General features: G+C 39.2%; 1 protein-coding gene across 1 annotated transcript in view; it reads left to right on the plus strand.

Moving 5' to 3' along the window:
- PHC3 (polyhomeotic homolog 3 (Drosophila)) overlaps window positions 1-21,678 on the plus strand; it is an 80,047-nt gene extending 58,369 nt beyond the window's left edge. Inside the window, exons 10-15 of the mRNA XM_006890363.1 lie at window positions 5,275-5,525; window positions 9,246-9,405; window positions 13,130-13,244; window positions 15,495-15,627; window positions 15,719-15,950; window positions 21,431-21,678. Of these exons, the coding sequence (XP_006890425.1) occupies window positions 5,275-5,525; window positions 9,246-9,405; window positions 13,130-13,244; window positions 15,495-15,627; window positions 15,719-15,950; window positions 21,431-21,585 (1,046 nt within the window). The 3' untranslated portion in view covers window positions 21,586-21,678. The remainder of the gene's footprint in view (window positions 1-5,274; window positions 5,526-9,245; window positions 9,406-13,129; window positions 13,245-15,494; window positions 15,628-15,718; window positions 15,951-21,430) is intronic.
- Window positions 21,679-22,030: the final 352 nt, after the last annotated feature.

Raw genomic sequence — 22,030 nt, forward strand, 5'->3', positions numbered from 1 at the left:
TTGACCAAGGTCATGTCTTCTTGATCTGTTGTGCCTTTAATCATTATATACTGCCCTTTCTTATCTTTTATGGTGGTTTTCATCCTGAAATTTATTTTACCAGACATGAGTGTTGCCACTTCTTCTCTTTTATCAATGACCTTTGCTTGGTATATTTTTTCCAACCTTTGATTTTGAATCTTTCTCCTTGTTTCTTAGATGTTTCTCTTGTAGGCAACGTATTGATGGGCTTTGTTTTTTTATCCTTTCTGCTACTCTTTTTCTCTGAATTGGTGCATTTTAGTCCATTCACATTAAGTGTGATTATTGACAGCAAATGCTTTATTGTTGCCATTTTGCTGTGTTTCTTTTTCATTTGTTTCTGGTTACTACGGTCCATCCACTTTACTTTGATGTCTCTGTGAATGTCCTCCCTGAAAATACCTTGTAGAGTCATCGTTGTTTTCACAAATTCCTTATATTCTTTTCTGTGAGTGACCTAATTTCTCCTTAATATTTGGTGGACAGCTTTGCTGGGTACAGGATCTTTGAGTAACAGTTGTTTTCATTCAGCTTCTTCTTGTTCCATGGTTTCTGCTGAGAAATCAGAACTTAATTGTTTCTTCTTTATAAATGACTCTGTTTTTCTTACCCTGCTTTTTTTTTTAACCTTGTCTTTTGCTTTGGAGAATTTGGCTATGGAGGAGATTGTCCCTCCTTCTTCAGCAGAGCATCTGGTGGATTTGAACCACTCACCTCTGGGGTTGCAGTACCGCTTCCTGCCACTAGGCCACCAGAGCTCCCTGTCTATATGTCTTGATGGTTTTTGTTTTGGATCTAGTCTGGTGTTTGCTGAGCTTGTTGAATGTGGATTCCTCAATTCTTCCTTGTTCCTGGGAAGTTTTCTTCTAGTACCTCTTCCACAATTTTCTCAGTGATTTCTCTGTCCCTTTCATGTTCTGGAATTCCAGTCATACGTATGTTGCTCTTTTTTATGTCATCCCACATGATTCTAATGTTTTCTTCCTTTTCTTTATGTCTTATTTCTGATTTTTCTTCTACTATATTTTCACTGAGATTCTTGTCTTCCAGTTCACTGATTCTCTGTTCCATTCTCTTCTTCTCTTTCTCCCAATATTATTTTGGAACCTTCCATCATTTTGGTCTTAATATTCTTGATTGCATTTTCATGCCTTTCTGCTATTTCCAGTGCTGTGTTAGCTGTACCCTCTCTGTCTTGTGGTGATTTTTTTAAAATTCCTGTCCCTCTTTTATCTTTAGTTTCAATTCTCTCTTCCAACTTTTGCATTTTCTTCCACAGTTGTTCAAATTCCTCCACATCATTTTTTCTGGCTTCCTGTCTCTGGAGTATTTGCTTTCTCAGTGGCTTCCATTGTTTCTTCAATCATTTGCACCTTCTTCTAGAGCTGTACAAATAATTCTGCATCAATATATTTCTTCTGGGTGTCTGTGTCTGGGGTATTCATTGGGTCTGTAATATGCTTTGCTTTTTTAGAAGAAGTAGTTGTTTTTTGTCATGTTTGAGGCTGTCTGCTGCTTTCCTGACATTATGCTTAGCTTTTCTTGGAAGATGTTAGGCTGTTATAATTGTGTAATGCTCCAGGGGAGGGCCATGTTCTGTCAAGGTCCTGTACATTGGCACGCCCCTCTTGGCCCCAGCCCCGAAGGCTGGGGACCCAAAGCAGAGCAAGTATCAGGATCAGAGAGTGCAGGGGTGTATTGTCCTCTGGGAAACCACAGAGGGTACACTGCCATTCTCCTTGGCGTAAGAAATCCCAAGCCTTCTCTGTTGAGTTCATTTGTGCATTTTGTAATGGGGTCGTTTGTCTCCTTTTTTCCTTGCTGAAGTTTATAAATTTGAGAGATGAGTCTCTTGTTAAATATGAGTTTCCCCTTTTCTGTCCAATCCTCACCAACTACACCATGCTCAGGCCTGTCGTTGCAGTGATTGTTGGTCTTATCTCTTCGTGGTCTTCCTCTCCCTCGACTGACTTTCTACTTTTCCCAGCATTATGTCTTTTTCGAAGAATATCTGGAGTCTCCTGACAAGGTGCATGAGATACATGAGGTGAAGTTTCACCCTCCTTGCTTCTAAGGAGCTCTTGGTTGCCTTTTCTCCAAGACAGATTTCTGTTCTTGTGGCAGTGCACAGTTGTGCAGTACGCTTCTTCAGTACCACAGTTCAGAGGCATCACTTCTTCAGTCTCCCTCTGTTCATTGTCCATCTTTCACATGCACAGGAAGCAACTGAAATTACATCTTAGTGTTCAGCATCTTTTGCTCTTAACACTCATTAGCACATTTTCCCAATTAATTAGTAATTAATTATTAGTAGTAATGATAAGCAACCCGATATTAGTAATAATAAGCGACTCGACAGCACATAACAACAACAGTACATCTTTTGATTTCTTTTTTTTTTTTTCTTTTGATTTCTTGACTACCCTTTCCACGAGTGTTGATTGTGAATCTAAGTAAAATGAAATTTTTGACAAATACAGACTTTTCTCCATCTGCCATAATGTTGCCTATTGATCCAGTGATGATAATTTTTGTTTTCTTGATGTTGAAATATCACCTTTATTGAAGGGTGTGGTCTTAGATCTTCTTCAGTTAAGTGCTTTAAGTCTTCACCTTTGGCAAGCAAGGTTGTGTCATCTGCATAATGCAGTTTGTTGTCCTTTTGTCATATTCTTCATACAGATGAGTCTCTGAAACTGTTTGCTGAGCATAAATAGTTGAAATAGGTATGAAGACAGGGCACACCTTGCTGCGTGCCGTGTCTGAGTCCTTTCATGTCTCAGTCCTAACACAGATGCTGTAGGAGGGGCTGGTAAGCCGCACTTTTACCAGATCTTCCGCTAGCCTGCTTTGTATTGTTCCTTTTTAAGCTTTTTATTATGATTTGGGTATATGTTTACAGAGCAGCGTGGCATCCCGTTGAACATCTGTACATATTTTTTATGACGTTGATTACAATCTCCTTGCCTGGTTTGATTTTTTTTTCTTTTATGACTCATCAGTAAGGGTGTTTTAAAAAAATTTTAAATGGTTATAAAAAGGAATATTTGATAACAAATAAGTGAAATGTTACTGAACACAGACATGCCCATCTGTTCATCTGTTTATAACTTATGACTACTTTGGCCCTGCAGTGACAGAGTTGTGTACAGTCAGTGCCCAGGTTACTAACAAGATTTGTTCTTGTGTTTTAAATTATTTGTAGGTCAGTTGAAACAGATGCAAAGGGTTGTTGGTTAGCTTTTCTTTAGTGGAAGAAATGGCACCCTGATGGTATAGTGTATAGTGTACTGTGCCCCTGACCAAGGTTTCCAGTGACCTGTGTCTGCCAGAGCCTCTAGGATAAAAGAAGGGCAGTCCCCTCCTGGTAGGAGCCCACACAGCCCTGGGAACACGTTGGTGAGGTGCAGTGAGGTGGCTTTACGGCAGGCTAGTCCGTGTTAGTGGAAGCCGTAGGAGCGCTGGTGGCGTACTGTACTAACTGCTAACTGCAAAGTCATTGATTCGAATCCACTAGTGCTCCATGAAAGTAAAATGGATGGTTTAGGCCTCAAAACATTTACAGCCTTCACACACTGTAGGATTGATTGCTGTGAGTGGGGACTGACTGACAGGACGGCCGTCGTGTGGCGGGTGCTTCCGTGTTAGCCACAGTTCACAGTGACCCTCCAGCAACAGAGCTGAGCGTTGCCCTCACCTGCTCGCTGGAGCCACTTGTTACAATCAGCTTTGTCAGTCACCTTGTTGGATGCCATCTGCTCCTCCTCTGACCCTTCAGCTCTCCGAGCATGGTGTCATAGCGGCAAGGACGCTGAGACTTCGTCTTACATACATTGGACGTGTTCCCAGGATGGGCTAGCGCCTGGAAGTGGGCTGGGGAAACTGAACATCGGAGGGATTGATTTTTTTTGATTTAGTGCAAAAGAGCTATGATGCCTTTTCAGTTATTTAAGAACTCTTGTTCAGCAAGTGAAAGTGATTTTCATGAAGAATTGGTTGTGAAATAGGGATTGTTTCAGTCATTTCAAAAGGGAGGGCAAGTAGACTTGTCATAAGTTGTTGGAAAGAAGCCATATGATCTTTACAAACATGTATAGACTTTGTACAAAAAGAGCAAGGGCCACGTCGGGAATGCCGTCTCCGACCTTTACCAGCTTCACAGGGGGAAATCTGCCCACAGAATCAGTAACGCAAAGCCAAGTCCCGTGAGGCCAGACATGACACACACACACACACACACACACACACCCCGCCCCACACGCACACACACTCCTGTACCTCTTCCTGCTTTTGACAGATGATACTAGTAATGAGCTGGCCTGTCATTTAACTCAGTCCAGATAGTCTCAAGATTCTGGGCTTTAGTACATTAAAGAATTTGAAGGTTGTTCTACATTTTTCTCCTGTTCTATTTGATACCATCTGTTGTGTTATCTGATCAAAATTGTTGCTAGTGGAAGATGGTGCCATTTAATTCTTTTGGTGTGAAGTTAGAAGAGAAACTGGTTTGTGTGGTATCATTTCTGTATATTAGAAATACCAAAGATGCCAAATGTGTTTGTATGATCTAGAAGTTAATTAGAACAAATCCCAAGTAGTATTTTCCGAACAAACCCCATATACATGGTTTTTCTTGATGTTAAACATGTTACTGCTTTAAATGAATATTTATATAATAAATGAGTTTCCCATTCACCAGTTTATACACAGACTGTTTCTTGACATTGGTTACTGTCCCTGTGACATGTTGACAGACTCTACCCTGCCTGCCCTGTTTCCAGCCCTCCAGTCTCCTTGCCCCCTGGCCTTTTTTATCTTTGTGTTTCGGCAAATGCTACCCCTTTAGTTTCACATGGTTAATTGTTCTAAGGACCACATTGCTCACGGGTAGTATTGCTTATTTTTAGGCCAATAGATTATTTGGTGGAAAAGTGAACTTTAAGTGCAGTTTTAGATTTCTAAAGTGATAGAGTATGTTGGAATGTAAGGATTGATTTCTCTTCCCAATAGAGTAATTAATTTCTGGCTGTAATAGAACTGTTTAAGCTTTATGATCATGTCATTTACATCAGTTACGAAATATGAACTCTCAGCTTTTTTATTTCTGGGACTCTGCAGGTGATCTTTGCACTGTTTCATTAGCTGACTTTTTTTAATCCTCATCTAAGTGTGACTTTTTATTACCATTAGTGTTTATTATATTCTCCTTCATTTTTGGCCAAAATAGTTAACAGAATGACTTTTTCCCTGCAGAGCAAGTGGACTTACCCACTGTGGCGTCTGTCAGCGCGTCGGTAATCAAGTCTCCGTCAGATCCCTCACACGCCTGCGTTCCTCCACCTCCACTCTTACTTCCAGCAGCGGCCACACGCAACGCGAGTACATCTATGCCCAGTAGCCTTCCCAGCATAGAAAACAAACCTCCACAGGCTATTGTGAAGCCACAGATCTTGACCCATGTGATTGAAGGCTTTGTGATTCAGGAGGGCTTGGAACCATTTCCTGTAAGTAGCCAGCAAGTTTGAATTTTTTTAACATGTGCTTATTCATCTAACTTTATTTTTAGTGTCGTCTAATGTTCTCAAAGAAAATGCTTATAATTTTTTCAAGTTGTCAAAAATCTTTCTCTCTCTTCATAGTGTATTTCCAAAAATACTTCTAGAATTTTATGTTACTTGGTTGTTAAAACTAAAGGGAAAAAAATAATAATTTTAAGACCATGAGCTAATTTAAATTTAAATGAATATTTACATAATAAATGAGTTTCCCATTCACCAGTTTATAGACGTTTTATCACTTCTGAAAATAATGTAGTTGTTCATTTTCCCAATTAAATAAACCACTCTCTTTGTTAAGGGAACTAAAATGGTACCTAAAGTAGATTATTTTTAAAATGATGTTTCTTAATGTGATTCTTTATGAGTTCTAACTTGAGTATAAACAATATTAGCTTTCTACTGACCTGGGAAGAAAATATATACAGTTACACATTTAACAATTTGTAATTAGCAGATTTTCTCATTCTTCCCAAGTCTCAGGCTTTATTCATATATTTAAAAAATAATGTAAAATGTTCCGATTCAAAAATGACACTAGAGTGTCTACTAATAAAATTCTAAAAATTCGAAACTGCACACCCCCTGCTTTCGAGCTGCATCAAACTCCAAGCAGCGTCCACTGGGTCTCAGGCGGTAAATCTCTATGCCCCTCCTTGTTCCTCAGAGCAGGCGCTGTGTTCAAACTTCTGACCTTTTGATGATGGCACCAAGGTTACTTGACTTGTGACTTGCTATTCATAGTGTTAATACATGGAGATGAAAGTTCTTTAGATTAAAAAAAAGAAGTAAACAAAACCATAAATATTTATTTTTAATACCTTTGAGTTCCAGGATTTTCAGACTCATATTGTTGTTGTTATGTGCCATCAAGTCGTTTGTGACTCAGCGACCCTATGTACAAGAGCTCTAAATGCTCTTCTATCCTGTGCCAACCTAACCATCTCAAATGCACTTATTCCCACCGCTCCAGTCACAGAATCGATCCATCTCACCAAAGGTCTTCCTCTCCTTCGCTTCCCCTCCACTCTGCCAAACATGACGTCCCTTTCCAAGGACCAGTCCCTCCTTGCAACATGCCCAAAGTATGTTAGACGAAGCTTCAGAATCCTTGACTCCAGGGAACATTCTGGTTTCACCCTCTCCAGGACAAACCTGTTTGTTCTCCTAGCAGTCCATGGTATATTCAACACTCTTCTCCAGCACCACAACTCAAAAGCATCAATTATCTTTCTCTCAACCCTATTCACTGTCCAACTCTACGATGCATAGCACGTAATTGCAAAGACTATAGCCCGGATCAGGCGCACCTTAGTCTCCAGCCTGACATCGTTGCTCTTCAGTACTCTTGAGAGGTCCCTCACAGCCGACTTTCCCAATGCAATTCATCTCCTGATTTCCTGGCTGCTGTTACCAAGAGTGTTGACTATGGAACCAAGTAAACTAAAACTGTTAACTATCTCAATCTCTTCACCACCCATCAAAAAGTGCTAAATGTCTGTATTGGTATATAAGTAATGTCTACATTTTTAGTCATTTTTTAGCATACATTCATAGAATTAAAATTATTGGATCACATCCATATATGTAGAAACTCTTGATATATTGGTAAGATTTTCTAGAAAGATTCATTTACTAAACTCACCTGCTCATTGGAGCACTGGTGGCCGAGGGAGAAGGGACTTGACTCAGAAGTTCAAGTCCACCAGCTGCTCTGAGGGAGAAGGGTGGGCAGTCTCCTCCTGCCGGGGGTCAGCTGTGAGTCAGCTCCAGCTCCTGAGCTGTGAGAGGGGTTGTTCCTTGACCTGAAGTGTGGATGTCCAGAGCAGCATTGACCATTGCAGCTCTAGCAGTAACTTCCGTAAATACCACCTGAATGGCCGTGAGACGCTTTCAGGTTGTCTCCAGCTCAGTGACCTGTGTGCCGCAGAACAGCACACAGCCCGCTGGGACGCCATCCTTACCTCCTCACACCTCTGCTGCCCTTGAGCCCGTTCGCGTAGCCATGGTGCCAGACCGTCTCGTTGAAGAGCCTCCTCTTTTCACTGCCTCTCACCTGTACCCGCCGTGATGCCTTTGTCCAGGGCCGCCTCGTCCTCTAACATGTCCACATGCTGTGAGATGAAGTCTCACCATCCCTGTTTTTAAAGAACCCGCGGGCTATGCAGACTTCCTCCAAGACAGACTGGTGTGTTCTCTCGGCAGCCTGTGCTTGGCATGTTCAGTACCTTTTACCAGCACCGCAATCCAGAGCCATAGTTCTTGGTCTTACTCATTGTCCAAGCATATGAAACGATTGAAAATGCCATTGTTCGGGACAGGTCAAGTGTACAGTAGTTCTCAAAGTGACATCCTTGCCCTGTGTCTCTGCCCCTCACTGGACAAATAAATCTGTGAAGGTCATATTTTTAACCTGAAATTTTTTTGTGGTGTTGACTTTAAAGTTAATATCTGAAGATTTCTCCATTTCTTTATGTGATTATAGTAAATTAGGTAACTGGTTTGGAAGAGACTATTTCTACTTCTGATTTCTCTTTTATAAAGACATTCTTTAATACTTTGAACTTAAGTGTCTTAATCTGTAAAAACATACAATTATTTCTTTGAACTTAAGTGTCTTAATCTGTAAAAACATACAATTATTTCTCAGTTAAAGAAAGCAAAACTTCCTAGTTCATTTAGGTCTTTAACGTGATCTCTCAGTATACATTTTGAGTCTTCTCAATTAAAAAAGCTGTCCTGAGGAAATTACCTCACAAACAAAGTTATTTGCAGAAAACAAATCACGAATTTTTTTTTTGAGAATTCTTACTAAAGACTTATTACTGATCTAATTGTGTTGCACTCATATGAAGAAAAAAGAAACTGGTTCTCAAAGGAATATATGGAGTTCCTTCAGAGAGAAATGGCTTAATTGAACAGTATTTTTATTTTTTGTGTGTGTATGTTTGTGGACCGTCAAATCAGATCTGACAGATACAGGAGGAGATTGTCCTTCCTTCTCTAGCAGAGCATCTGGTGGATTCGAACTGCTGAACAGTATTTTTTTTTTAAAACGATATTTATTTTTTAAAAAAAATACACACACACACACCCCCTTCCTCCTGATTACATGGGTAATTATTTCCTTTAATGATTCACTGTTTGGCTAAGCTTCTGAAGTATCTATAGTGCAGTGTAACCTAGTTAGTATTTCTTTTTTAATCATCACTAAATTTTAAAGCCTATTTAAAAATTACTTTCTTAAACTAGAACTACAGGTTCCATTTCACCGAGATATTCTAACAGCCGTAATGCTGAGAATTTGAGAGAAAGCATTTATTGCCTTTATCTTAATAAAAATGCTTGGGAGGGTGGAGGGACAGCGCAGGAGGGGAAGGCCCTCTATGAGGTGGACTGATTCAGTGACTGGGATAATCAGGATGGGAGTGTCAGAGGCAGTGCGATTGGCACAGGACAGAGCAGGGTTCAGGGCTGTTGTACATAGGGTCGCTATGAGTCGGAAGGGACTCAACGGCACATAACAACAACAACAATAATAATAAAGCACATAGTGAATTTATCTGATTGAACAATGATCACAGTCATCATTTGTTTAAGGATATTTTTAAAAATAAGCTGTTGCTGAATGTCCTTTTAAATGTTACTTGTTCTTTTTCAATTTTAAAGGTGAGTCGCTCATCTTTACTAATAGAGCAGCCTGTGAAAAAAAGGCCTCTTTTGGATAATCAGGTGATAAATTCTGTGTGTGTCCAGCCGGAGCTACAGAACAATACGAAGCATGCGGATAATTCTTCTGACACGGAGATGGAAGACATGACCGCGGAAGGTGTGTGCTTTTCTCTTCAGATGCCCTTTGCATTGGCTTTGATTTCTTCTGCTCAAGAAACTACTTGGATTTTCATCCTACAGATTTTCACTTGAGAGAATTTACTCTTTTAGTCTTTGTTGTATTATTTGATTAAAATAATAGCAAAGTGAATCTGGTTCGTAGTAGCCAAATAAATAAAATAGCAAGATGGTGTTAATTTGCATGCCAGTTATCGTGAAAGAATGGAGAGGAAAATGCCCATTATTATATATAATAAATATGATAAATTATAATATTATTATAATAAATATAATTTATATAAAGTAATTAAAAATGTTGGCATCAAAACAGCCAAAGTAGACTTATTTTGCAGATGAATATTTCACTGTTTGCTTAAAAATTCAGAGCGTCTCGTTTGGTTTTTCAGCACCCATATTCTGATATTTTACATAAGGTGAATATTATAATTATAATAGGCATAACACTCTTAAATGAAGAAGTGCTTAAATTTGTTCAAAAGAGGAAAATATCTTAAATCTCCTTGATAGTATAAAGAAGAATCTTTGTTTAATCTATACTGTATTCTAATAATGAATATTCTAGTTAGTTTAAATGGTAAACACAGTTCAGGAAGAAAAAAAGCATGAAATGATATATATTTAATACTTTAAATTTGCTCTTAAAATCAACAGATGCTTTTATTATTTTGAGGAATTAAGGTCTGATTTTTTTTTTAAATAACAAGTAAATCTAACAGCATTCACAGTGAGTCCAGGTAGCACAGAAATTTAGTGCTAACCAAAAGTTTGGTGGTCCGAACTCAAGCTGTCTGCAGGAGGAAGACACACATCTGCTTTTGTAAAGATGACATCTTGCGGACTCTCTGGGGGCAGCCTGTCTCCCCCACCTGTAGAGTTGCTGAGTCCAAGTCTTCTGGAGGGCAGCGGGTTTTTCCCAAATTGCATGTAATATAGTCATTTAATATATTCTGCAGTAATAAATGAATGTGTGCTTGCCTGTGAACAGTTAGCCTCAATACATTGCTATATTCATTTTGAATGAACTTACTTAGTAAATACTTATTGCTTGCACTTTGCTAAACACAACTACATTTCGCCAAGCTCCCCAGATCTGGCCCTTGGCCAATGCATTCCATTTTGAGGCTGTAAATCCTCATGGGAGCAGACTGCCTCCTCTCTCTCCCATGGAGTGGCTGGTGGACCCAAACAGCTCACCCTGTGGTTAACAGCCTAACACATTACACCCCCACAGCCCCTTTTTGGACAGCCTTGGGCCCCAGATTCCTACCTTTGAAGGAAGGCACCTCTGCATTTCTTGGTCCATTAGAAACTGCTGCAGTGTTTTCATTACTGTATTATTTGTTGTTTGAATAGCAAAGCATATAATAGTGTAAAATTTTATTTTTTTTCCAGACCTCCACTGAGTTCAATATGATGTTTTTTATTTAGATGTTACTATAAAACTTTTCAGAGTAGAATCGTGGGGTCATTTTCTGCTCTCAGGCTCAGCATTACCATGGAGTTTCATCCTTTGGCCACATTTGCTTAATCCATCCCTTTCTCTCAGTTCCTCTCTAGTGTTTAAAGAATCTTCATTTTATTTCACCACTATATACATCTCTAAAAAAAATCCCCCAAATTTATATTTTTGATGTAACTAGAGTACTCTGTCATACACAGCAATATTAAAATAAGCCCATGGCTATATTTCTCATTGTTTAAAAAATATGCTATTATTGAAATCTCTATGAAGTCTCATTTTACCTTTTATTATTATGCACTTAGTTGTATTTAATCTTTGAATACTTATTTTAAGTTACAAACACTATTTTATCTGAGGCTTTTTTATTTTTAATTCGAAGTAGTAAAAATAAATGTGCAGGGATTCTTTTTCACCCCTTATATTTATAATGGGTGTAGAAGTGAAAATTCCAGGTTAAAGTATTGGTAATGCGCCCCCTTGTGTTCACAAACTGTAAGACCCTGGAAAACTTGAGAAAGTTTGTAGCATGTTAGTTGCCATGAAGTTCACGGCTTTGTGACATTATTGCACTCTGGTGAAGTTGCCCATGGGGGGTTGCCCTAAGACAAAGGCTGAGCTTCTGGTGGTTCGAATCTACCCTCAGCTCCTCTCTTCCCATGTGATTTACGGCCTTGAAAACCCAGTGGGGGATCAGCTAGAATTCGGTTTTGACTTGTTTGTAGTGAGAGAGGGAGAGGGATAGACACACAGATAAGAATGTAGGTGATAAGAGAGACAGACAAACAGAGATGTAGCATATGCTTGAGCGCTACAACTTGAGAACCTTATACAGAAGTAAAACGCAACTTTCCCTCAAAGACCTTTTAATTTTGTTTGAAACTGAGACCTTTTTCCTCCTTCACGGGCTTTCTGGAGAGGTAGGGTTTGCCCGAGTCATGTATAATGAACCACAGAGGCATGATAACAGATAAGATGATTTCAGGTTGAAACCCCGTGAGTGAGTGCAGAAAAGGAGGCCTCAGCACTAGGTCTCAGTTAATACATAATTCAGAGAGGAGCATCTGCTTGGAGAACTAGTGGGAGATAAAACGGGCCGGGTCAGACTGTAAATGATGCTGGATGTTAGAGAAAAGGGGTAGTGACTATTTCATAGGCAGATGAGATGAGCCAAAGCAAAACTGGTCCTCTTAGGATGGAGATGAATCCTACATGTAATTAAACTGATAGTCATGATGAGAAGAGGAAGAAAAGAGTGAATGAGAAACACAGTATTTCATCAGGACAAGGTAGCAGAGGAAGGAAAAGGGGAAATTTAAAGGAAATAATATGTCATAGTGGAGACTAGTTACATTGAATGGATGATAAATTACTATGATATACTAAGGTATTGGCTAAACATTCTGGTTACAGAGCCAGTTTGAACAAGACCAATAGTAAATCCTTTAAAAACAGGTTATTGTGTGGACTTTTTTGTAATGAATGTAATTGTATTTATTACTGAAGCCACTAAAGCAATGACATCATTGTTGCATGTCACTTCCTACAGACACAGAAGTCCATGGTCGTAGACACTCAAGCCAGAAACTATTTGCTCTCCGGTCGGAACCAGTTCATAGCAGATCCTCCAGCGGGTTTCCAGATGCCCAAGCTTTTCTCACAGAGTCTCTGGTGGATTTGAACCACTAATGTGGAGCAGCCTTTGTGTTAGCAGTGTCACTCCTTTAAAGTATAAAATTCCTGTGAGAAACCGAATTAGGAAATTCTTGAAATTATCTGTGCCTCTCAAGTAAGACATGTTCAAATTCACCTTCTCATTGAGGTCTTCCTCAGTTTCTCTATGTAGAATTCAGGGTTCTCTGCCGTGTATCCCCACATCACAAAGTACTCCAAACAGATGCCACCATGTCCTGCTTGAAAATGTTCCTTCTGAAGAGTGATGGCCGTGCCTTACTCTTCATTCCTCTCACTGTGTTCACTGAAGTTATTCATGTATTTTAGACATGACTGAGCCTTAGCCATGTGAATTCTTAAAACTAATATTTATCTAGAGCAAATAGCACACGCAGAAGCACAAGGGAGTTGGAGGTGTTTTTTTTAACAGGGGTTTTCACTCGGCCATGGTGCTGTGAACCACGTTTACGAGCTGAGCCAGCTGCGCCTCGCCAGGGTAGTAGCTCAAAGAGGAGCTGCCCCAGCTGTTTTGTTTAAATGCCCCCTTTGTTTGCCTTCTCCTTCTTAGAGACATTGGAAGAAATGGACAGTGAGTTGCTCAAGTGTGAATTCTGTGGGAAGATGGGATATGCTAATGAGTTTCTGCGGTCAAAGCGATTCTGCACTATGTCATGTGCCAAAAGGTATTTCTGTTCTTGTGAATTCTGTAAAGCACAGACCAGAACCACTGCAGTAAGAACCAAAAACTCTCATAGTCTACCAGTAGTGAAACACAGGGATCACCATAGACACAGAAAGGATATAAGTTAGACATCTGGAGCTACTTCAGTATCATTAGATCCTGCTCTGTGAAAATGACATGCTCTGCACACCTGTGTTTATATGCTGACTGAAACATCTCAGTCACAAAAGGACAAGTACTGCATAATGCCACTGTTGTAAAACAGGACTGACAAAGGGGGTTGGGGGAAACTAAGAAAAGAGGGGATAAGTAATGAACAGTGCATTGAAACAGATGAGGGAAAGAACTGTTTAAAAGGAATATATGATTAGGTGTTATTTGGATGACAACAGTCCTGAATAAGAGCTGCATAATTTTTTTTCAAAGAGAAAAGTGAACTGGGGGGTGGCTAGGGAGGAAAATATGCAACAGTGAATGAATGGAAATCTGGGTTCTCTGTAAATTTTGTTAAGATCTCAATCAAAAAAGAAAATGACATACTCATCACCCTTACAAGGAGTCTCATGGTCTAGTCTGCTGAGGAAGCAGCCTGCTGATGGTCAGAATATGTTCAGAAACATCCCTCCTGTGAACCGCTGAGTGCATTACAGAGTGTCAGAGAAATGCTTTTTTCTGCAGAAGACCCTTTCTGCTTCTGCAGCCCTAGGTACTTGTTGGCATTCCCTGGTTGCTGTCTTTTCTATTCTGTTAGACATCACTCAGTAGGGATTCAGCACAGGGCCTCTCTACCCTGGCATGGCTTCATTAACCTAACAAAAGACATTTTCTATAGAGGTTCATGTGTGCAAGTGGGGGGTTAGAAATTTTGAGGGGGCATAATTCAGTAGATTTACGTGGTTTTACAGTTTTATTTACTTTAATCAAATCTTTTAACAATTTCTTAGAATAAGTTTTTAAATAGCTATTGCAATAAATTCTCCCACATTGTCACATTATCAGCAAAATAGTTGCCTTTTTAAAAATCAGCATTTTTTAAAACAGTAATTGTTACAGATAAATAGGTGGCCATTGTGGGTACACAGGCACCTGGCTGCCGAGTCCACCCAGAGGCACGGTCTTCGAAAAATCAGCCACTCAAAACCTTATTGAGCTCAGCTCTGACCTGGCCTCTTCGTTTATTTTACAATTCCAGAGTTAGTTTATATTCAAAACCAAACCAAAACTACTAATAGGTTTATTATAAATCTTAATTGTAGAGTTATTTACCACTAAAATTGAAAAATACAGTCAGGTTAATTAATTTGAAGTTTGTTCTGTGTCCAAAAAAGTGATTGTACATTTAGGAAATTTCTGATGGAACATTTTATTTGGATAAATGCTACTAAAATAAACTTGTTATAAACTAAGTAAGAATGTTTACCTCCACAAGACGTTCATATGTTTCTCTGTTACTCTCTTTTCTGTTGTTGATTGTCAATATATTAGGAAATTCTAGAATTCATGCTTTAATTTTGTACATTTTCTTAAATTTGCATATTACAAAAGGAAAAACAAGGCCCTCTAAGTGACTTAAAACTCTGGAAACTTGAAGAAAAGGACTACTTTTGAGAATATTTTAAGCACATCACCATTTAGAAACTTTTCAAGACAGTTAGCATTTAATCCTGTTATATAGCCAGCCACTTGTATTTTTGTGACTAGATGATAATCAAGAGAGAATTAGGGTTTGAGAATTGGCTTGCTGGTCTAACAGATCCTTCAAAGTGTGGTAGTGATTTTGGAGGTATTGGGTCTAATTCCATTTCATAAGACTCTAGATTGCCATAAACAGGCTGTTGGTAGTTATGGGCCTTCGTTACCTGTGAAAGCAGCAGTTTGAATGTACATATAGTGACTACATAATAGATTGTACTTCTCTTGGAAGATTTTGATTTTGCTGCTAGAAGAAGATTTTGCTGCTCTAACGGTATCATCTGTATTTTGCATAAGAATTCTCACTATCATGCTATTATCAGGAGGAAAGATCACACCTTGTTACAGGTGGCCGGTATTGTGTTGAGATACACGGTGTGCTGTATAGAGAGGGGGTAGTTTGACCTTTCCTATAAGTAAATCCATGAAACTGTGAGATAGTCCACAATGAATGAAGTACATGGCATTCACTGATTGACTCACAGTTGCTCTTTAAAGTCATAACAGAGTGCAGAGTAGTCCATGTATCATTATTTTTTTTTCTTCTTGGATTTCCCAGGTACAATGTTAGCTGTTCTAAAAAGTTTGCACTTAGCCGCTGGAACCGTAAGCCCGATAACCAGAGCCTTGGCCATCGTGGCCGTCGTCCGAGTGGCCCTGACGGAGCAGCACGAGAACATCTCCTCAGGCAGGTCTGTAGAAACCTTGCTTCCACGTACAATACCCTTTTCAGAAACGCAAGGAAAGTGCAGTGCTGTATTTTACTTGTACTACATTTTCCAGCTTCCAATTACTTATCCATCTGCAGAAGAAGACTTAGCTTCTCACGAAGATTCCGTGCCATCTGCTATGACAACTCGTTTACGCAGGCAGAGCGAACGGGAGAGAGAGCGTGAGCTTCGGGACGGGAGGATTCGGAAGATGCCCGAGAACAGTGACTTGTTACCTGTCGCACAGACAGAGCCATCAATCTGGACCATCGACGACGTCTGGGCCTTCATCCACTCGCTGCCTGGTACGTAACTGACCACGCTGGCCGTGGTCCCTTCTTGTGCACTCACACACAGCAGTGCTGTTAGCTCCATCCACTCCTGTCACACAAACGGGTTAAAGAAGTACTGGGTGATGTACTCATTAAATGGCATTCGCTATTGAAATGTGATCTCTTTCCTCTTGCTTATTCCCTCAGCACGACTGGGTATTTTCTCGTACCCCCCAAGTCGGTAAAAACTGACTAGTCCTGCTTCTGCTGTGCCACCTCAGCCGTGAAGATATAAAAGGTGCTCTCCTCTCCTCAGTCTGATTTCTCTCGAGAGGTCAGTAGAGAGATGGGATCACACTCTTCTCGCCTTCTGCTCTTCTCGTTTCCTGTTCCACTTCCTCCTATTTCCCAGTTTAACTATTTTTAAAGTAAATAAGAGACTCCCCCACCCCCACATTTTTAAAAGCTAATTAAGATCTTTCAGAATATTGAAATTTGGTTCCTTTTTTTAAAAAAAAAACCACACCAAGCTGATTCTTTTAAAATAAGCTGCGTCTTCTGCCTCCTTACATAGAAATTACTTCTAACATTTTATTTTTTAGGTAGGTAGACACAATTCAATTGTGATATTTTAGTCCACAATGAGGGTAACTTTCTTATTCATTTCCCTGCTCTTAATTCTCATTTTCCATCAGTTTAGATCTTTATGTTCTTTATTTTTTCTTTAATGCAACAACAATCTTTCATACTCACTTTTTCCAAGGAGCTGCCAGCTCAAGACAGCACTCCTTTGTTCATGATGCGACACACAGCAGTTCTGTGTATTAATACTTATTTTTAAATCACCAAATCTTACCAGTCCCTTTGACCTTATGAATATGGAAAACATGGTTTTGGGTGGTTGTTGTTTTTTTTAACATTCCCTTTTGATTTTTTGTGATTCATACCTTTGCTCTTGAGATAAGCTTTCCAGAAGAATTCATCTCATTTGAAGTTGGTTATGAGACTTACTAAAATTAATGTAGCTGTTGTTGCTATTTAACCTTTTTACAAAGATGACTACGGTCTCAGAATGAAACTTGTAGCTAGTATACTTGTGCTGGAGAAAAAAAAATAATTCAGAAATAACACTGCTTTAAAAAATGTCACCCATTTTACTTTATATACATATATAGAACTCATTTTATATTTTAACAGTTAAGTACCCTGTTTTAAAAATGCTAAATGGGTAGGGTTTTTTTCGTTTGTTTGTTTTTATAAAATATCACTTTTAAAGAAAGATGGACTTGTTTAAGGGGGAATCCATTCTTAATGGAAGACTTAATTCATAAGGTCTGAAAAATTGTCCCATGTGGGTTTATTTTAAATATTAAAGCAAATATTTTAAATTTGCTTTAAAACAGGTATGTTAGAGGATGGTGAGGCTTCACTGTTTCTGGTTTTAATACTAATGAAACAAACTTTGGGTTTTAGATGAGCCCACGTGTCTTGAGAATGAACAGAGGCATCTAAACAGTCTCCTGTGTCTGGGTTTGAGTCTTGCATTTTCAGAAGCATTCTCAGTCTTTCTGGTGGAGCACATTATCTTTTTGTAATCTTCATTTCTCATTTTGGAGAACTTTCTCATCTTTCTTTCCTTGGGGGTGGGGGGATGGTTTATGTCCTGAGGAAAGTATTTGCCAAAAATTAACTGGATATTGCTGATCCTTTTATCACCTATGCTCTTTGAAGACTAGTTTTCTATTTCCTTCCAGCATCAAGACGCCTCCCTTGGCAGCTTTTCCTAGAACACAGGCTAACTCCTTTATCTTATTCTTGCTTCATTTGAGTTTAAAAACATTTATCGTTTGTTCTTAACCAAGTTGCTTGACTTACTGAGTTCCTCTAATACTAATTCTGTTACTGATTATTTAGAGAACACTGGATTCATTAAAAGGAGTCTGCTTTATAATTTAGAATTAACTTGCACTCTTTTTAAACAGTTTGCTTTAAAGAATTCCATTTTTCTTTTACTGATTACTTGTGAGTAGATAGAAACTGCTATGGTAGACCAAAATAGCTTACTTATTTGAGCAACTGTATTTTCCGTCTCTAACTCTGAATAATTCTTACTTAAGGTAAATCCTATTCAGAAAATAAATTTATCTTCATTTCTTTATGCTCTCTGACCTTTCAGCCCATTCAGGGCTATTGTTTTTGATTTGTGATTTTCGTCTAAGTAATTGTCAGCTTGTTCTCCAACTTTTCTCATAGGATGAGCAAGATTAGACGTTTGTACTCTGCTCTCGATTTTCTTTCTTTCCAATTGTAGATGGACATCCCCTTTTGAGCACAGCATGTCTGTTTACACTTGTGTTTTCTGTTCTCTTTGTATAATGCCATTTGAAAACCATTCTGTTGGAACTGTTAAAGCTTCTGTGTAACATGTCCAAATTTCAGAGCTATTATTGGAGTGAAAAAGTAATTTCTTAGGCATTAAAAGATCTGTGTAGGTCCATTTCTTTTCCTTTTCAGTCACCTGCTGCTTAACTTCCTTAACTTTCTTCATATAGTGAACTACCATTTGCAAAGATCCCAGTGTATTCCGTGGATTTGCACATCTTCTGATTGGCTTTCTCTGTAAGCATGCAAATGAGAAATTGTCTTTTAAAAAAGACTATTGACTGGTATCTGTAATGTTAATATTCTAGAAATACCCCTCAAACTTGTCACCATGCGTTTGCTCCAACTCCTAGCTGACCCGGCAGCGAGGTGAGGCTGTAAGTCTCACAGGAGAAGATTGCGCATCGTTTCGCCCAGGGCTGCTGGCATATCTGAACTACCAGAGAAGTGCAGCCTCTGGTTCAGCAGCACGGCTGCCCCACAGATCCCGTTAATACTGGGACTTGCTTTCTTCTTGTATTGAGAAGAGGTGACCCTTCTCACCAGTTATCAATTCGTCTTTGTTTAGGAAGTGTGTTTTTAAGGGCTCTTTTGGTTTGTTTTCTAACTTGGAGAAGTGGTTCTGATGACTTGGGGGTAATGCTGGGATCCATGCACAGAGGTCCATGGGCTGTACTGCACTCACTATTGGGGAGGTGAAGCCGGCTGAGCAGAACGATTGTTTCAGTTGCTGGATGCTTTTTCTGGGCCCTAAGTAACTTGATTTTCTCATTTTTATATACCAATCTAACTAATCTTTGCTGTAGTTGGCTTAAGAAAGTTGTCTAAAATTTCAGTGATAATATATTCCTATTTGATTATGCTATTTCCAAAAAAAAAACAACTTTGTTCTTTATTATTTTGATAGTATATTTACTGTCAGCCTATACAACACGCAATTGAAGAGCGATCTCAGAATACAATGGAACAGGGACATGCTGTGTATTTTCCTCGTGGAGAAGTCCTTGTTTCTATTCCCAACTGTAGCTCTTATGACCCTGATTACTTCTCGTTGTTCCTGTTTTCTGAATCTAAGTAAGTCCTACTCTATCTTTCTCTCTTCTTTTCTTTCCTGTGTTCTTGTAAGTAAGACTGAAGAGAGAAGAATATTAGTTCTTTCATAAAAAGAAGGATGAAGTCACAACTAGATGCAAGATTAGTCAGTTTTGTCTGCCCAGTTTTGTTGAGAGCTTCCTCTGGGAAAGGAAAAGGGGCTTTTCTCTGGTGAGTAATCCCATAATCATACAGTTCTTTTAATAGTAAGTGGGAAAAATTTGGTAGAGAGGACTAAAGTATCAATTTTTTAAAGTCTGAGAAATTATTAAGGAAGAAATTAAATACAAAGCTGGCTGCTTTTTGGAAAACAGGAAAAATACAACCAACAGCAGGAATGAGAGAAAATAGGCACTCAGTTGAACACACAAAAAAGTTTGAATTGCTCTTACACAAAGCCCTCCTGTAGCAGATTTTTGTTCCATTTATTCGCTTGTTGATTCAGTCATTCTCTCATTTATTAAAAAAAATTTGGTTTAAGCCGTGTGACACTGCTCTGTGTTTGGTACACCAGAGGATGATATGATACATTTGCAATAGAAAAGAGAGTAGTTCTGTCAAAGTTGTAATATCCAAAGGTGGAATGTAATGATTTCCATTATCTTTTGTGCTTTTCCTTTCAAACTGGATTTGACTAAAAGAGACTTAAGGCTGTAACTTTTTATTATAAAGCTGCCGTCTCTTACAAGAAAACGTGCACATTTGTGCATTTTCTGTTCTGGTGGCTCTTTTATTCATTGTCGTACTATTGGTTTCTTTCACTTTAATGGACACGTTTCTTGAATAACCTGAATATGTAAAATTTAGCAGAAGGTAAAAACATTGGCGGTTCTAGTGGACGCCAGAGCCCTGTAACTTGCTAACGACCTGGTTTAGACAGAGGGTTAAAATACCGGTTGGCTGTCCGCTGGTTCATAGCCTCAGGGAGAATTTGTATTCTTAGCAAACATTAATGTGAGTCCAGTCCCTGCCAGCGAGGAAACAATGTTAAGATTAGAAACTGAAATCTGAAGTCAAGCAGGATTTACACATTTCAAGAGTATTTCAGCAGACAGGTACTACAGTCTTGATAGATTTGTTCTGTCCTGAGTGGACAACAAAACCATGCTTTAGAAGTGCTTGATCTAGTGCAACAATGAATGAATGGAAACCCAAAATCTCTGTAAATGTTTATGAAAATTAATGAAATATAATTATAGAGAAAAAAAAAAGAAGTGCTTGATCAAGTTTATAAATTAGACTAGGGTACAAAGATAATGAAAGGTAGTAGTAGTACTACTACTACTACTTGAGAAAAGTACTTAAGTTGTACCTACTTGAGAAAATACTTTCAGATTGTTACTTAATGGCAGAGCATGGCATGGTGAAATCTGTGAGGAAGACTGCCTAGTTTTTCCTGGTCTCTCAAGGTTTCCGTTTCTGATGGGATGCAATCTCTCTCACTTGTTTTAGTGGAAAATATTAGTGTTTCCCTTCCCTGGCAGGTTTCTGCCTTACCTAGGTTTTACCGTATTGCATCCCTCTGTCCTTATGTCGTTGTTGTTTGCCGTCGAATAAGAACTGAGGCATAGCTGACCTTGAGCAGGTTGTCCATCGCACTGGAGAGCTTGCCCGGCTTCTTCCCTCAGACCTCAGGCGGCAGTAGCCCGTGGGCAGTGCTGCTTCTTACCACTGGGCCACCAGCGACCATGACGAGTTAATCCAGACCTTCCGTGGGTGGATGTGCCTCGGAATCACACCACAGGCTGCCAGGAAGGAAATGTTCTCTCCACACTGGCCACACTAGGTGCACTGCACCTGTTCCCAACCAGTTAGTTCTGTAAGACCTCCAAGTAAATCACTTTGCCTGGATTTAAAATTAACTCTTATTTTCAGAATTCCAACAAATACTCTCTTCTTCAGGAGTGAGCACAAGACTACCATAAATAAATTTCATTTGTTTCTCAGCCTGTATTTCAGATACTCAGACCCAGTGAGAGTATAGCGATTGCTTTTAGAAGTGACAGCTTCTTAACTTCCCTCCCTTGATCCACTTCCAGGATGCCAGGATATTGCCGATGAGTTCCGAGCCCAGGAGATTGACGGGCAGGCCTTACTTCTCCTGAAAGAAGACCACCTCATGAGTGCCATGAACATCAAGCTGGGGCCAGCCCTGAAGATCTGCGCGCGCATCAACTCTCTGAAGGAGTCCTAACAGGAAGTGGGGACCCTGCAGGAACCACAGTCTTGCACCTCTCAGACAGACTTGTGAGGTAAAGGTCCACGTCGGCCGAGAACATCACACCTACCATGGCGATCTTTCCATCAGAAAAATGTTGGTGTTTCTTCAGCAGAGAAATGATTCACATACATTTTAATGAAAGAGCCAAAACTGGCAGAATTAATTTTACAGGTTCCATACACTAGTGAAAGATTTAAAGAAGGTCATGATATTTTTCAAATGCATTGTACTAGATGATTTTTAAAAGGTGATGTTTGCATTAAGAATCATTTTAAGAATAATGATTTACATTTCTCTTTTGATTCCTTTTCTTAGACATTTTTGTACCCTATTTACTCAGTTTTCTAACGGTTGTCATAAAAGCTCTGTTACGGTATCATTTAGGAGTCCAGTGACTAGAACCACATCAGTGACAAAT

This window comes from Elephantulus edwardii, unplaced genomic scaffold (genome assembly GCF_000299155.1).
Source record: "Elephantulus edwardii isolate Elephantulus edwardi_28Jun2011 unplaced genomic scaffold, EleEdw1.0 scaffold00088, whole genome shotgun sequence".
Lineage (NCBI taxonomy): Eukaryota > Metazoa > Chordata > Mammalia > Macroscelidea > Macroscelididae > Elephantulus > Elephantulus edwardii.